This window comes from Linepithema humile, chromosome 2, assembly GCF_040581485.1.
Source record: "Linepithema humile isolate Giens D197 chromosome 2, Lhum_UNIL_v1.0, whole genome shotgun sequence".
Lineage (NCBI taxonomy): Eukaryota > Metazoa > Arthropoda > Insecta > Hymenoptera > Formicidae > Linepithema > Linepithema humile.
Genome location: NC_090129.1, coordinates 4,794,801 through 4,813,016, shown reverse-complemented (window position 1 = coordinate 4,813,016; position 18,216 = coordinate 4,794,801). Strand labels below are relative to the sequence as shown.

At 34.2% G+C, this 18,216-nt stretch overlaps 2 protein-coding genes across 4 annotated transcripts in view; one reads left to right on the top strand and one right to left on the bottom strand.

Annotated features, from left to right (window-relative positions):
* Window positions 1–18,216, top strand: part of Task6 (TWIK-related acid-sensitive K[+] channel 6) — an 83,967-nt gene that overhangs the window by 32,328 nt on the left and 33,423 nt on the right. The gene's annotated exons all lie outside the window — the stretch shown is intronic.
* Window positions 2,621–5,251, bottom strand: LOC105673842 (optic atrophy 3 protein homolog). Its single transcript, XM_012369783.2, has 2 exons — window positions 4,159–5,251; window positions 2,621–4,039 (listed from the first exon to the last, which is right to left on the bottom strand). Exons 1-2 carry the CDS (start codon window positions 4,432–4,434, stop codon window positions 3,791–3,793), a joined length of 525 nt encoding a protein of 174 aa, XP_012225206.2. The 5' UTR covers window positions 4,435–5,251; the 3' UTR covers window positions 2,621–3,790.

The following is an 18,216-nucleotide window of genomic DNA, read 5'->3' as shown; positions in this document are numbered from 1 at the left end:
GATTAAGTTTCGTTTGTCATGACGTCGAAGAGAGCATTCATTGACCCGAATGGCTTTGGCCTAATTCAAGATGTCTTGTACAGAAAAAGGAGAGATCGATCTTGTTCGAAAATTTGTTACTGGAACACGAAAACTAATCGGACGTTAATGGCCGCCATTTTGTATAGAAAATCAATCTTTTTAAGAAGAGAAAACTTTTTCCAAGATAGTACTTAATACATCATACGATGCGTTAAGCTTTCTCGACAGAAATAGCGTAACAGCTTTATTAATGTTATATAAATAATAAGCAGAGAACATCTAAGAGAGAATTTTATAATACATCAAGTAAATTTAAATGTATTTGTGTTTAAACCATATTTTATATTATATTTTTATTTTAACTTAATTTTTTCAATTAAAATCGATAATGTTTATTTAGAACATAAGAAATGAGAATCCAAAGCTTATATATTTTCGAAAGTATCGGTTATTTAGATATTTCCAACATCAATAGTATAATATGAAGCTTTGACGCAGATTATATTGTTGATCGTCTCAGCTTTGACCTAATTTTAGACATCGTTACTTATTGAACGAAAAAAGCACTAAAGAAGCTCAAGAACGGTGGCTGTACAGACACGAAAGAGACTGGATTGGTTGGTTGGTTAATCCCTAAGGGCCTAATCACCAGAACTTGGACGAAAGTTGTTCTTAAGATCGAATGCGATTAAAGTAAACTGAAAGGGATTATTGTTCCATGAAAATCTAGTTAACAAGAGCTTTGTGATTCATAGTGGCTCTTTAGCTTTGACGAAACAATAGATCTCATAATATTTTTATTACAGCCATTTTTGATATTTAAATTTTATTTTTGACTTGTTTTATATATTATACAACTCAATTAATAACTTTAATGATAGTGTTAACAGGTAATCCATTTGGTCTGAGACACTCTGCATATTATTTTGGTAACACTTTTATCTGTCCATTTATCTGTTTGAATATTGAATATATAATTTTTGTGAGATAGATTGAAATAATTTTTGGTTTTATTAATGCGATATAAAACGATAGATTTTGAATGTTTGATTTTTGCAGAACGCTTTTATAAGTTTAAAGTGAGTTAAAATGCAAATTTGTGAGAAAATGAATGAATGTTGTATGTACGATATGAAAGTAGGACTGCACTATAGAAATAATTTGTAATATAATTCAACACTTGAACACAATCATATTAATAGTATACAACTTTCAATTTTTAAGCGCTTTTGTTCGTAAAATTTCTAACTTTTAACAGAATAAAATTATAAAACACATTGAAAAAAATATGAAGACTTAATTGAAATGATTACGAATAAATATTCAATTTTGTTAGTTTTCAGTATTAAATGAAAATTGTCGATAAAACCAACGTTTTGCATAAAAGAATGTATACATGTATTTTCAAAACTTTTGAAATTTATTGAAATCGATTGAAATTTATTTGCGTAAATTTTTCAAGCACTCTTCATGTTTCTTACAACTGGTTTAACGAGGGAGATAAGAATTATTTTGTAGGAAATTAACGTCTTATTAACAACTCGGTAGCTAAAGCAAGATGACTGACCTTATCGCGAAAGTTCTCATTTTACCGAATGAATATCAAAGAATTATCTGATTGTGATTCAGCACGCGGTTGTAATAGCCGTGATACTATTCCTCTTCTCATGAATAAGAAGATGGTTCGTTTATTCATTTAATCCCGACAGAATTATTTATTTGGCATATACAATTATTCAGTCTCATAAGCAAGTTTATTTCCGAGCATTAATCACTAAACAACTATCGCGATTAATTGTCTAAGAAAAATTATGACGGAGAGTTGTTGGAAGGATATAATAAATATTAATTAATATTTATCGCTCCAGAATTGTTCGTAGTTTCTTCCTTTCTTGTTGTAACATCAATTAATTAAAAGTTAAAAGTTTCGTTACACTATAATTATAATATTATAAGCCTGAAAGATGCGTGTGATACATTATCTCTTTTTAAATATTTATTTTTCTCTATTTTAAATATTTTATTTAAACAAGATGTTTTAAAAGTTTTTGCTTTCTACTATCGGAATAGAAGCTACTAGTATTGTGAATTTATCTCGGGGATCCTGTCAATATTTTTATTCATCGTACGCCAATACAGTACACGATGCATTGTCGCTCTCTTGTTACCCGATTTGAAATGGTGTGTATCGCGCGAGAAGCGGGTGTCTCGTAAGAGTTTCCTCGGTCGCGACGTCACGGAGACATCAATATCGAATTTCACGTCTGTCTTAAACCGAACCCGAGATGTTCTCTTGAGTTTCGCGAATACTCAGAGGTCTCGGAGATGCCATTGACGTTTCCCCTCCTCACGCATGTCGCTGTCTAAGATTTTCGTGTCGTATATACGAAGTACATTCTGTTGTTTTTAATATTTAATAAGAAATACATTCTGAAATGTTTTTTTCTAAACTTGACTTAATTTGAAAAAGAAAGTCAGAAGCGAGCAATGTTTTAGCGAATGTTTATGCATACATTTTTGAGATAACTTAGAACAAAGATATTTAAAAAAAAGGAAGAATTTTTTTATTTGATTATTTATGTAAATAAATAATTTTACTTTGCAGGAAAGAAATTTTGACTTTTCCACAAGAGTTACCTTTGGGATTAAATATGCTCTTAATGAAAGATTTGTGATTATCGTAGTACGTAAAGACGCAAATTTCCGAGCATAGATAGATATGTAATGTTTACAAAATTTAAGACATGAATATTACACGCTTTTTCAAGTGTAAATATGGATGGACGAGATAAATTGTTCGTCTCCGCATTGCACGAGACGTTTTGAGGCGAAACCCTAAAGGCTTTTTCGGTAGTGGCACGTTTCAGTCAGGAACTTAATCTGACGAGGAAGAAAATCAAGGAAATGTTTCTTGAGAATACACTCTTAAACATTTCCTCGCAAATTGTTTTTTAACTTTAATGTCTTTCAATTATTTTATGCTTATTCGAACTAATTACAAATGATTTTATTTATGTATTAATTTATATGATAAATTTTACAGGCATCGTTTTTAGTTAAATTTTTTGACAAATTTACAATTGATTTGTTCTTAATAATTCAGTGACAGGTGTTACAATGCTTTAATTTTTATTGTCAAAGGTTGTTAAACTATGTCAAAATACATAAATGTGAATTTTATCGTTCTCATATTTCAGAATTCTTATACAAACTTTCACAAATTACTATTCAATATTTCATGACATGAACATGAAAGAATAGATGTACGATAATCCACCCTTTGCTTGTCGAATTAATGTGATTTGTGCATTTGCCTCCGACTTTAATGACATTTTTTCCTTCGTTGTCGATTTTGATGCTGAAAGACTGGATTTTGTCCGAGCTCGCGAGCTGTGAAATCCGTCGCGGCGAGTCAGACGCGGTGGAAATAACGTTCATTATGCAAACGAATGCTAATGTCAACCAGAATGACAGGCGGGCGGGAACGGAAGAATATTCGCGCAAAGTTCGAACCCTGTAGTTGCCGGCGTCTGCGCTTCATGAGGTGTGCGGACTTGCTCGTCAGTTTGTGGTTCACCGAGAGCGTAACACGAACAATTTTGTCCAGGGGAAGGGAATTGCGATGACGCAAGAGGGAGAGTCTTTTTGATTGTGCGACTCGTCGCATGGAAATGCGATATTTTAACGACGCGAATGTCCTAGTAATATTCTTTCGTGACTGATTTTTTTATGACTCTGTGTCCGTTTCGTTCGAGTCGACGAAGCATATCTATTCGCCTTTCTTTTCCGTCGGATCACCCGGTAAAGTACACCCGACTTGTCTCGCGTACTCCACAATGATGCCTTTGAGCTGTTTTGTCAAGATTACTTGATTCTCAACTCGCCGCATCAACCGATTCTTCTCCGCCTCTAAGTCGCTGAGCTCCTGCATTTTCAGTTGCTCAGCCATGTACGATTTCTCTGCAGCTTTCTGTGCTTCATATATGATTACACTCCACAAAAGTCCAAAGACTAATGCCTGGAATGTCGGGCAGAATTTAGCTCAAAACATTAATATCTCGAGTATATAGAATGCTTTATATTTAGAGTAAAATGTGCGGAGAGTATCACTTTCATAATCGCGATTGTTCTTGTTACCTCGAGTAATAATTTTGTTCCTAGTTCCATTGTGCGACTGTCATCAACGGGCTTTCTTTTTGCTACAGCCGGTATTTTTCGTTGTGTTATCTTGTCTTCGCACCAATAATAGAAACGTCCCAATTGAATCAGAACGTATTTTCTCAGGAACGGCCGCTTTTCCGCGTATTTCACTATAGTTTTTGACAATGGTTGCGTGATTTGTCTTACGAGCTGTCCGAGGAGATTTGCAACGGGAAATTTGTCTAGCACCATAGTTGCATATACTTGTCTCATAAAGACGATAATTTAAATTTTCCTTTGAACACCATTTCTGAATAATTAATTTTTCAATCGTTGAATAATTATTAGAAGTAACAACGTTAATTCATCTCGTTAACATTTTGACGTAAAGCAGATTGGGTTAAGTTGTTCGTTTCTATATTATATGAAAGTTTGGTTATGATTGACAGCTTCTAACATTTACTTATTTGTTGTAATAATTAAGACTTTTAGTTTTATCCACTCTTAAAAAAGGCATGAAAGATCGATACTCGAATGTATCGAAAGTATTGTTGACGCTTTTCCGCGACGCTGATTGGTTATCGCGATTATTCTGACAGTTTGATACTTTGAGAGCGAAGGTTATTTTGACGGTTATTTAAAATAAAAAAAATTTTATTAAAATATTTAGATTTCATAATTATTAAATTACTATAATAAGTGCGCGCGCGTAGCATTGTTCTAGTATTGTTCTAGTTAAAGTAAAAATAAGGTTGTAATAGTGTAGCCTCATCAGTTCCCGATAGGGACATTGCGTTTACAAACATCTAAGGTCCCTATCGGGTGTACTAATCAGGACCCGATCACTCTTGCCTGATCAGTTCCTTATCGGGACCTTATTCGGGGTCTTATTAATATTTCCACTCAAATTCCGAGTGGAAATATTAATAAGACCCCAATAAGGAACTGATCAGTCAAGGCCTCACTTAGTGATCGGGTCCTGATGAGTATACCCGATCGGAACCTGAGATGTTTAGTAACCCAATGCCCCTATCGGGAACCGATCGAGCTGCCCTATTACAACCTTACTTTTATTTAATCAAGATCCTTATCGGGTGATTATGAGGTTTATTAATTATTATTATTTTTATGAGGCAGCTAAAGGATTCACTACAGTAAAATTAGTACCTGGAAAAAAAAATTTAAAAATACAACTTTATATAATTGTAGTAAGGTATGTTTTCTTTATGTTTTTTTTTTTAATATTGTTTTTGGTAATATTTTTGTGATATTTCACATATTATCTCGCATTATAATGTATTATCATCAAGAAAAGAAATTCAAGACTCAAGTTATTTAATAATGTAAAGTATTGAGATGGCACGTACCAAAAACATCGCAACACGATGATAGAATAAAATTTAATAATCTGTATTTCGTTTAGCCTCGTTATGTATTACATACTATATATCAATATGCTATGTTAAATAAAAATATATAAACTTTATCGAAATTATTTGTATATTGCACATTTTCTGACGTAATATTTAATAATTATAATAATGATATTATAATATTTAATAATTTAATAATTAATAAGCCTATACCTCATAACCACCTCATAAGAATCACTCGATCCACTCTTAAAAAAGGCATGAAAGATACTCGATACTCGAATGTATCGAAAGTATTGTTGAGACTTTTCCGCGACGTTGATTGGTTTTCGTGATTATTCTGATAGTTTGATAGATTGAGAACGAAGGTTATTTTGACGGTTATTTAAAATTAAAAAAATTTATTAAAATATTTAGATTTTATAATTATTAAATTACTATAATAAGTGCGCGCGCTTGTATTGTTCTAGTCCTTTAAAAACTATTATTTTTTTAAATTTTATTTATTTTTTATTTAATTTACAAAAATGTACGCAATTGTATACAAGATTCTTCTTCGAATTAATACATTTACTTAAAATTGTGCATTTTAAAAATAAGTTTGCTGATTTTTAATTCAGAAAATTGTGAACTCCAATTGCAGAACAAATTTTTACGATATAATAAATTTTATCCACAAACATGACAATGTAGTTGTGATAATGATAATGTAGATAAGACTAAAAAGTTTACATACAACAAACGTATAATGTCATGTAATTGACAATCTACTCAATTATATCTGCGCAATCTTCAAAAGTTGAAAAGTGTAACGGGTGAATACCTCCAAAAGTGTTCGAGATATCATTTTAAATCTCTACGTTTCATGCAGAGATCTAAAAAGTATGTGTGTACCTTTCATATCGGTCAAATGGCTAAACGGATTACATCCATCTATATGTCAAAAAATCACGGAGTTGACCCAGTTGAACGATGAACAATTGCAGGCCACTATCACTTTTGATTTGAAAATCATAGCTTTTTTGAAAGCTCATCAAAATGAAGGGTCTCTCATCAAACATGTAAAATACATTTTAAATAATAGAGAAACAGGATTATTAATTTTATTCTATTGATCATTTATAAATCATTTAAAATTATGTAGAACACTTAATATTAAAAAAAAAGAAATTTTTTGAAAACAAAAAATTTTTTAAGATTATCACAATTAAATAGTAATATTGACTAGTGTGAATTAATTTTATATTTTTAATTTGCGCTGCGAATGTATGTCATGTCATAATATATTTTTTATGGGGTGAAAAATTGTTTGAATTGAAGAGAAATAGGCATATATGTAATATTAGCCACTATCGCCACCCAGAATCACTTGTAACTCATTTTTCTATATTATTATTTATCAATTTAGAATATCTTGATTACTGTTTTTTTTATTCTTTTATGTTCCTACAACGTAGGATAGTGTTTACTTATCTTTTTTTAAAAGCATACTTTAGATTTGCGATACTAGATATTGATCTATATATATAAGATAAACATGAGACGACGCGGGACTTTAAAGAACGATTCACTCACTATACATAGGCCGAGAATTTGTTTCGTTGTCAGGGCAACGTTTTTCCCCTTGTTTGATATATTTTCCCTATCTTTTTCCCTTGTGTTTCTATATCATCTGACTGGGTTTAGCAGCAAAATCGAGTTCACTGGAATGACGTAATCGAAATATAAGCTTATCCTTTGCCGAAATCCATTAGATTGACGCAAAGATACGAATCATACGCAATCTTACAAGAAAGTCTCAAAATTTTTTTGTCGCCTTACGTGCTAATCTTCTTCAAAATATAGTTTTATAATCTTATAAACTATATGTGATAGAATTTTTGAAGGAAATGTTTGATCAAGTTCAATGGATCAAGTTTCAATAATAAAATCCAATTACGACTTCTTTGCATATTAAAACCATCTTATTTTAAAAATTTTTAGAAATTGAGTTTTACCTTTTAAACAGGATTTTTATATAGTCGATTTATTTCGTGAAAAAAAAAAAAAAAAAAATACATGCAGCTCTGATTAGCATATGCATCAGATGCTTTTGATCAGATAAGATCATATGAAACATTAATTATTTTACATAAATTATATATCGATGTCGAAACATAATATTATTACGTGGTTGAGTTTAGTTAGGAGAAATTTCTCGGTTTTATATTTGGGGAATACAAATGTCGGATTCTGTCTTTGATGCGATATCTTCGATACGAATCGGTCTTCCGGGACAAATCTCAATTTTGGCGCTCCATTTCTTTTTCGACTTACGACTTTCAGCCTTTCCCAAGTCGGCCGACTAGATGCACGATTTCATAGTCGTCTCGACTGTCCCCTGGGGCGTCCTTTCACTTTTACCCCACGATCGATCTGACCTACGCCCCTATGCACGGCTATTTGCAGGGCCCGCGTGCGGGATGGAAAAGAAGAATCTGTATATGCACGTGTGCACTGCTCCGTGACATTTCAAAGTTCATAGTTCATTACGGGGGTGATGATGAGCAATGCCGATTTTCACTCACGATTGGATAATGAAATAATCACTTTAAGTAATACAGATGATGAGGTACTCTAAAGATAAATTTTTGCATTATAATAATGCATTGTTTAAAAAATAATTCTTTGACTCCAAAATATTTTTTTGACGAATTAGTAGCATTTTTTTGATGAAATAATAGTGCATATTGAAATATTATTCATAATTGCTGAATATTTCAAATTTTAAGTTTTTTAAAGGAAATAATATTTTCTGCAGGATAGTAGAAAATACCTGAAGCTTGTTTTGCACGTGATGTGCTTGATCTAATTATTGCATTTGCATATTTGAATTTTACAGTTAATTTCAGCTCTCTATATGGTAATATTATTTCGTGAGTAATTTACTGCACGGAAATAAAAAGAAATAACCGTTCCGTAATAAAAGAAAATTTTTGCAAAGATGATTATACATAATAATAATTATACATATAAAATTTTTTAATTAAATGCAATAATTACCGAATATGCACTTCGTTTGATCGTTCATATTAAGCACACTGTTGTCTTCATCATCGCCTCGATTTCAGCTATCTGCCGTCTAGAATCTGCATTCGAGAGCATCACATAACAGCCGCCATTAAAAGTGTCGATACGCAATTTCCTGCGAAAACACGTCGCCGATGCCGGCGCCGCGCGTTAGGAAAATCGGTGAGGAAATATCGGAAAATGTCGGCGAGGTCGGCAGGTGGTGTAGGCGAGGAGGCAGGACAGTGGAATGGAAGGACGCTTGTTCCAGGAGCACTTCTCTTATCCATCGTGACCGCGTGGAAGGCAAAGAAAAAAAAGTTGCCTATTTATAAACCATTAGCGGAGAATGAAGTTTAATCAGGCTCACGCGCGCGACACCCCTCACTCTACCTCTATTTATTGCTTCTCCGTTGATCAATACGTTAAATGTTAGGATACCATCATCGCTGCTTCATTTGAGCCGGAGAGGATTTCGGTTGATTGCCAATAAAAGTGGGAGTTAAGTTAGTAACGTCCTTTCATAATATGTCATCACGTTCATTCTGTTTTTATTTCTTCCGTTCTACATTTCGTCGTAACAATATAGATTTCAGACTAATTCTCGCGATAAATAATTAATTGATTAATCAGTTACTTGTTAACAACAATTACAGTTGAACTTAAAACAGAAGAGGTATTAAATATCTATTTCTGTACGTGGATATTTTGGGGAGACACTATCTTAGTCTCAACTTATAAACCCTTTGTGGCTATTTAAAAGAAGGGAGAGGAATGCCAGAGGTCCTTTTACTGCTAAATATACCCGACACTTCCCCCATATATTGAGAGTATATTCTACATATCGGATATATATATATATATAAATAAAACTTCAAACTGCTCAAATAAATTCTCGCTTAAAGTCATTATTTAAAACTAGGAAAAATTTGCTTTTGACAGAAATTACTCACTGATTTATATAATGGAAATTGGCAATACAATTATAATTCAAATCGTGACAATAAATGTTTAGGTATTTTCATATTATTTCATAATTTGTTTCTAAGCGATATTTTTCCCTTTGTCACTGTTGGTAATGTAAATTGAGTTATATATAAATTATGTTATATCGCAAAATTATGTCATATTGTGCTATATTTGATCTCAGCTGTGTTGCAGTTTAATTTATATTTAGATGTTAGCTTGATAGAATAGTGTCCTCTGTTAGTTTCAATTAACACGTGTGTTATATATGCCATACATAAACGAGAATATTCCAAAATAGAGATGGCTTTAACACGATGGATTTATTTACATAACGAATTAAATGGCAAAAGCAATCTGTGCATATTACTATTCAGTTGGAATCTATACAGCGTGGGCAAAAACTCGTGTTCTTTTACGTCAGAATATAGCATGAATTGTCTACTAATGAAATGTTGAAGTAGTAGTTTAAATAATTTTATAAGCCATTGAGAATAAGAAGAGAACTAACTTTCAGAATAGCTAATAAATAATAAAACTTTGTTCTTTGTTTTCTAAGTAGAATACTAATTTAAAGTTTGGTAAATATAATACCAATGTGAAAAGGAATCTCCGTTCAATTATTAAAAAAAAAGTTAAATTTTAAATTAGTCTCGAAAAAAGATTGCGCACTACGAGAAGCATGAATTTTTCTGTCATTTTTAAAAAGCAGTCAGTATTTATATTCTTGCGATAGACATATTTCCGGTTTTATATTTTTGTAATTAATATGTCATGTCTCCCTTTGACATTTGATATGCTTATGCTTACGAAAAGGGCGATGCAATCACGCTATTTACTTTTATATGTTCGTGAAATGAACAAAAGTGAACAAAAGTACTTTCTACATCACATCTACATTTGTTTGCTTTCTGAACGAATAATTACCAATTATCGTTAATATTAACGACTTGATGTGTGCTCAAAATAATTTTTTAAATTTAAAATGTATGAAACACGTTAAATACAAAGAAAATCTTTCCCTAATTATCTATGTGTCAAAACTTGTTTTTAATGATTAGATGGTACATTAAATACAATATAAGTGGACAAAAGAATAAATTTTTTCTAAATAATAACCCGAGTAAATAACGTAGAGTTTGTAAGGTATGAAAGAGATGGAGATAAGCTACTAAGGACAACACACGGGAGGGTTTGAAAAGAAGTTCTCTGAAGTTGCGTTGAACGGAAATGTGGTGCATCGCGCAACCACGTGCTTAAAAAGCAACCGGTAGCAAAAATATTACCTTTGAGCTGGCGCTTGCATGCAGTTTTTAATCGAATAAACTTTTTCAATTTTATTTTTTTGTTCTCTCGGACAATTGTATTGCGAAATTATTTGTACATGCAATTTTTTAATTAAAAAACTGATTGTTCATATAATTAGACCAGATCTTAAGTCTGATATGATTGATTTTTAAAAAATTCTTTATAAATTTCAAGAAAATAGAGTATTGCTTATGAAAATAAAAGTATTTTATTTTTAAATAAAAATAACGTAACAGGAGTCTTAAAAGATAGAGATCGAGAAGTTGCGTCATGGAGATAAATATTTCCATTTAGCCGGTGCCTGCATAATAAGCTCATACGAAACTCTGTGTGGCCGCAAGAACGGAAGCACGCTGTATCGCGCAAAACCGCTTGTTTGAAACTCGGACGGTTGCAAAAACTTGATCTCATGGCTGATGTGGTTTGAATCGCATTGTACAGCGACGTATGATTTTGTAGTCACAAAGTTCTAAAAATTATTTCCAAAAATCTACTGAAAACCAAATATGTGGGATTTAAATCTTATTTTGGCAATGGATTCTTGAACGAAGAGTATGTGGACATACCTCATCGCAGGTCACTGAATCTGTTGGCAAAGGACACATATTTTACAATTCATCTTCATATCTCACGGGGGATATTTTGAAAACTTTATATATCTTCGATGTAGCTAAGAAAATATTTTTAGATACAGGTACGTTTCCGTGGATTTCCCTTACTTTGAGATCTCTTACTTTGAGGGAATTCATATATTGTTCATCATTGTAAACGAAATGTATTGAACAACAATCGAGGATTGTTTGTATTGATGTCGAGGAAATCGAGCAAATCTCAAGCGCAATCATTGTCATCTTGTCTAAAAAAATATCGTCTTATCTTCTTATGCTTCTGACATCCAATTCCAAAAATCCGATTTCAGGGCCAATACAGTTCAGATTCCGTCCTATTCAAGACGGCGACTATTCAAGAGCGGGATAAGTAACATCATGCTGGTTGCCGTTTAGCGGACAGCCATTCGGGGGTAAGAAGTATTTTCAGTCAGCAGCGCGTCGATCCGCAGCAGAAACGGCGACCGCCGGGTCGCGAGGGTGGGTAGGGGTGGTTGTATATTTAGCTGTAAACTTTTATACACCCGGGGTGGTGCACCGACCGCCCCTCATGGCCGCCGCAGCTCATGCGGGGCTCCACGGCGGCGGTGGTGCTGGTGGGGGGCGACCGAGGTTCTATTTATAGAAACGGCGACCTATATATAGCCCGTCGCGGGCTATGCATAGCTTCAACTCACCCGGCCCGGTCACCTCACCCCCCCGCGCCGACCGCCGACCCCTACGTCGCGAGCGCACCGCTCTCCGCACTGCGAACGTTCGCGGGTGGGATCATGGGTGCGCGGGGGTGTCGCGGGGGTGCCGTACGGCACGGAGGTGTTGTACGCGGTGCAGGCGAGTTCAATGAAACCAGGCCACCGTCATCCCCTCCGCGTGCGCGATTTCTCTTACGTAGAAATGTATCCCCCATTCAGCTCCCCGTTCTCAAGGCGCGTCCGCGCGCACGAGGACGACGGGCGCAATGCTTCCGTTGCGGCGCGCGGTGCTGGCAACTTCCAATGTCCACCAATGTCGCATTGTTCCGTGTGATTTGGATATCCATTTAGAATCACCCCGGTTTCCGAGACGAAAACCGAATTCTGTTCAGTTTCTCTCGCGAGACATTCTTTCTTTCGAAGATGTCCTCTTTAAGGCTGAAGGGAGCAAAGTAAAGATGGAGGAAGCAGAAAGTTCAGCTTAGGATTTGTATGTTATATTGTTTGCGGCTGTAATTGATGCTTCTTTCTATTGTTTTTCACCTGTTTGCATTATTGATGATTTTATTAGGAATATTAATATATAGGATTATTAATTTTAACGGCGCAAAAAAATAATTACCCGTTATATTTTCTTATTGAAGCTATCATCACGCTTTTATTCAATCTCTATTACTTTATATTTTTTAAATACATTTTTATCGTTTTATTTTAAATTATAGTGCTTTATACATACGCATGAATAAATATTATTGGGATTAAAATATAAAGAGATTCCCTCTCTCTCTCTTTCTTTTTTTCTCTCTCTCTCTCTCTCTCTCTCTCTCTCTCTCTCTCTCTCTATCTCCTCCCCTCTCTTTCTCTCTCTCTCTCTCTCCTTTCTATTTTCTACTTTGTACTTGAACTCTTAAAAAAGATGTCTTATATTAAGCATCTTCCCCCTATTTGCAAGGAACTTTTCTGCTACTTATACCAAAGCGTCCTTTGCCGAGATAAAACACGTGTGAGAATGTCGATAACGCCTCCAGATACGCATATCACGTGCCGTAATTATTAGAGAATTTTTTGTCAAGCTGTGTGTAAAACGAAATTGTATGATGTGCAACTCTCGCGATAAAATCGTCACTCGACGTTAAAATTTGATAATATTTCTTTATTGCTTGACGCATTTTCGTCTACCTGCTGGTCGTAAATAACAATTGTTATGAACACCATAAAAGACACGTATAATATAGCACGAGAGAAGAATGTGGATGTCCGTAAAACATATTTAACGGCATCGTTAAGTCAATGAAATAGACTTAATATCCGCGTGGAAAATGACCAGTCGTCACCTTAACACGGCGATATACGCTGCGAAATAAGATAGGTTTAAGTGTTGATTTCGTCGCGCGTTAATTTCATACCAGAGTCGCAAAGAGTAATTGTAACGTTGGGAATGGCCGTTAATGAACTCCGACCATCATAGATGATTTCTAACCAATTTAGCGAGAATGCAAAAGTTTAAGCTTCTTATCATACGGTGTGATGCATTTATGATAGATTTTAATAGTCGGAAAAAGTGCATCTGCGTATTACGCTACCGCTCTCCGCGCGACGAGTTATCTGATCGCGTAAAAAGTACAAGTGCGCAAGCACACACCATCGTTAATTATGTCGTGGTACACAACGCCGCGGTTCTCAGCGAGGTATATCACCTTATCGTTCATTCAATTTGCGCCATACAGCGCATATCTCAGCGAGAGATTAGTTACGGTACAATATCGCTCATTGGTTTAGACACTGGGTAATAATGTTACGTTGATGTCTGTAGACAAACGCGTCAGAGTGAGATGAGATTTGGAACCATCTCGAAATAACTAATTCACTTTTGTCTCTAGATCCTTGTCTATAAGCAAAGATGCATATAATTTACCAGAAAAAGAGGCGAGAAATCGCTATTCGAAAATTAATAATACTGGCCATTGACGAAACTTAATTATTTATTATAATTATATTGCTCATTATAATGCAAAGTAATTTAGGAAAATGTATTTTTCATAAAGAATTTTATATTTATGTAATTTATCAATAATTTATAATTAATTTTTGCTTGTGTTGTATTATTAATAAGCGATATAATGATAATAAAGAATTATATAATAAATTAATATAATTAAATTTTATAATTGAATTAATATATCGGATCGAACTTTATTATATGCTGTGTGCCTGATTTCATATGGAGGAGAGAATAAACGTACATCCTCGTGGATCCTTTGTGTTCGTGACCCCTGAAAGCATAGGATTTCTATGCTCGCCACGCTCTTGTTAAACGGCAATTATACTCCCGGCGGTCGTATATTCTCGTAATCATTTTAGAACTGCGTGAGTCCATTGTATCCAAAAGCATACTGAGAAAGCAACCGTTAGGAGAACCGCGAATACGATTTGCATAGCGGCGTCCGGGTTAATCTCCCTCTATAATGTAATTAATTCCAGGAAACGCGATTACTCTCGATGCGAATGCTTTTAGATCAGCCGATCGAAACGATTGGCGCCGTTGTTGTGTAGTAATTATTTTCAGCTAACGTACGCAATCTTGTGCGTTCAGCTAATTTTGTGCGTGCAGCATACTCGGATGCAGTTAATCTGAATCACGTGGCGCGTGCATAAAGGTTAAAATCGGACAACAAATAGAACTAAACTGAGTATTTTTCGTTTTTTCCCGAATTTCTTTACACATGCATGTAATAATTGAAGCAGAATTTAAGTGAAGTATCATCATAATATGTTTTGGGAACATTGAATTTTTCATGATTCTGTATTTATGAATTCTGAAATCACGATGTATTTAAAATACTTTAATCTTGGACTTTATGTATTTAGCTGAAAACATTTTGATGCGTTAGTATTAAAAAATCTACTGATTAGTTACTTGCTTACGGGATCGTTCATAATTAGAAAATAATTAGTACGTATCTCAGATATAATGAGAACGTGAGTTTATAGATTGGTTGTTGATGTGCCTTTAAACCCTCAGGATGTCTCGTGCGGGAGCACTTGTAATCGTTCGACGTCTCGATCCCCCGAGGAAATCTGTAGTGTTTTGCGGCAAATACCACGGCAAATTGTCGTCTGTCGACGCGATCAATTGCGCGTCAGACGATTGCGATCGCGCTATTAATGATACATGTTTGCGAGTAATTTGCTGAAATGGAATGACGAGAAACAGCCAATTACGATATGCAAGCATCATTCATAAAATATAAAAATATGCTAATATTCGATGTGTTTCCCTCTCTCTCTCTCTCTCTCTCTCTCTCTCTCTCTCTCTCTCTCTCTTTCTGTCTTTCTCCTTGTCTCATTCGACGCGGTATGAATTCGTCATCCCATCGAGTGCTTTTTTTTTGTAGACTTAAAAATTTCCAATGCGAATTCTCTCGCTGCGGGCGTTCGTCGCGACGATAAGGCTAGAATGATGTTTCGTTTCATCTGTACGGATATACGTGCGAATAACCAAGCGTGCGCCGGACGTATGCACATAAATGCTATTGCATAAATACATAACTAGCACGCAATAGCCGGGACGAGCGTTATTCCCAGGGTCGTACGCGCGCATGCATATGCATCGCCGCCGCGATTAATTGGACGCGATCGACTTGTATTTCGGTCATCTTCGTTTTCGCCGACATGCTATCTCGCCTCGAGAAATCAAATCAAATTGCATTTCGCGAATCATCACCGCGCTCCTCTCATTCCAGCCTTGCTTAATATACAGGTCGGCGGTGCACCCTTCGCATGCCGCGACGAGCATTGAATTCCGCTTTTCGATACGTTTTAAATTGAAAACAGCGATGATATCGCATTTCATATCGCGATTTGAACGCTCTTTTTCTACTAGTTTGATAAAAGCGTGAAAAATATATGATTACTATCACGTGTGTAATTGTTAAGAATTTTTATAAAAATGCCATTATTTCTACACAATATTTAGTTTTTGAAGAATTTTTCTTTTAAAATTGTTATTTTCTAACCACTTGGCTCATTTTTCTCATTTTGTATTGTTCGTTATATCTTTTATATGATCTGCAAAAATAATTATTTTTGGCATTTTATATTTGTGTACTATTTCTTAATTGTTATTTACAATACGTAATATTAATATTTTATTTTTGTGAAATTATAAATGCAATTATTATCTTAACAGTTGCATAATATATCTTAAATTTTTTGTAATAAATATTTTGTATTAGTCTCCTTTTGTATTAGTCTCCTTTTGTATTAGTCTCCTTTATGCTGCACATAGTCGTATTTTCCTTATTCAACATCTGAACAGAACTTTCTTACTAGAGATGACAATTCATCGGGAATACTGCAAATGCGAATACAGAGGACAGTTATACGTATGCACATAGCACACAGCAACGCGAGCCGAGAATTAATTCGACGAGCCACGATCGATAGCGGATTCGAGTCCGTTTAATTACGAGAGATAACGGCGTTGTCCTCTATACGCCCACCTCTTAACCTGTCTCGTACTTTCATTCACCAACTGCTATTTACCTATTCTGTCGTTCTATTTGAGCCTGAAGGAAGGCTGTGTATGCATGAAGATTCAATTCATTACAAATCGTCTCGAATTACACGCTCGCATCTCATTATATGTCCTCTACGCGATCGAAGGATAGATATTAATTGTTCAAGATTCTTTAATACTTCTAGAGGCGTGAGAATATATTTAATTAAAAAGAGGGACTTTTTTGTCGAGCGAAAGTGATGCAAAGGTTTTTCTTTTGAACGTTTTTTTAATCTTTCTAGGACACACACACACAATTATATTTACAGTGTAAAATCGTAATTTTTTTTAAACTAGCATCTGCGTTGGAAGTATGTGAGGTAGACAAAAACTTTTCACACACCTACATAAAACCATTTTATTCTAAAGCTGTCATTTAAATAAATATATGCTTATCATGTAAAAAGGAAAACTTTTACGCGCAGAAATACAAAAGGAACGGAGTCGTAGGTGGCGAGAGAATAAGTTAACATATCTAGATGTCTGTGTCGTTATATCGATGCTTGCAATAGATGAATATGATATTAACTATTTAATCTCTAACGAAATAATATAGTAGATTATTTTGCTCTCAAATTTTTTATATATTTGCAGTACATGTAGGATGTGTGTTAAAAGGGAATTATTTGATGCTTCTCTGCATTTTACTCAATTTGATAAAAATTTAATAAAAATCTTTCTTGGAAAAAGAATTATCATCGTAACGCGTGTAATATTTCTAATTAACTATATAAAGCATAACTGTGAAATAAGTTGAAAAGTGGATTAACATTAAATGTTTAAAATGTAATCAGATAAGCCTGATATCTGAGTTCTGATTTCATTTTCTACAGGATTTAAATTTTTGTAGGATTCATTTGTGCTTTTTCTTATTAATTACTATGAAAATTTCCTGAGAAAAAATGATATAATTAATCAGATGTAAATATATATAATTAGTTATGAAAAGATCTGATAACATATGTAATTTTATTTGATCATATAAAATATTACATGTTATCAGATCTTTTCATAACTAATCATATATATTTACATCTGATCATATTATACCATTTTTTCTCGGAGTTTGTATTTTTTTTATACCATTCAGTTTTATTAACTATATTTCCCGCGGGAAAGTATTGCGTAAAAATTGCGTGTTGCAGTGCACTTATATTACGAAATAACTAAATACTTACACGGTGACCTTCCAAATTCATAAAAAGCTCTCTATGTGCATTTCTCACTATTCTCATTAAAGCTGTATGTGAATACGCCTAAACGCAAACGACATCGTATTTGGCGCTTCGTCACCTTTTCTCGTATGACTCCGCGTCTCATTTGCGTCGGCAAAATTGCTTGGATGTTTAACGAGTATGTGGACTGAAGCTTACAGACACTTTGAAACAATTAACGAGTACACTCGTGTTACATGCGCGGTGAGCAGCTGTATGTCGCGTAATACATATGTCAACACATGTATGTCCATTAATCAGAGCTAGCTACTAAGAGAAATGGAATAT

Excerpts from the sequence above, each read along its gene's own strand:
- LOC105673842 (XM_012369783.2), bottom strand. The coding sequence starts at position 4,434 with ATGAGACAAGTATATGCAACTATGGTGCTAGACAAATTTCCCGTTGCA. Across the intron at positions 4,040-4,158 it reads GAACAAAATTATTACTCGAG|GCATTAGTCTTTGGACTTTT; the intron begins GTAACAAGAACA and ends CCGACATTCCAG.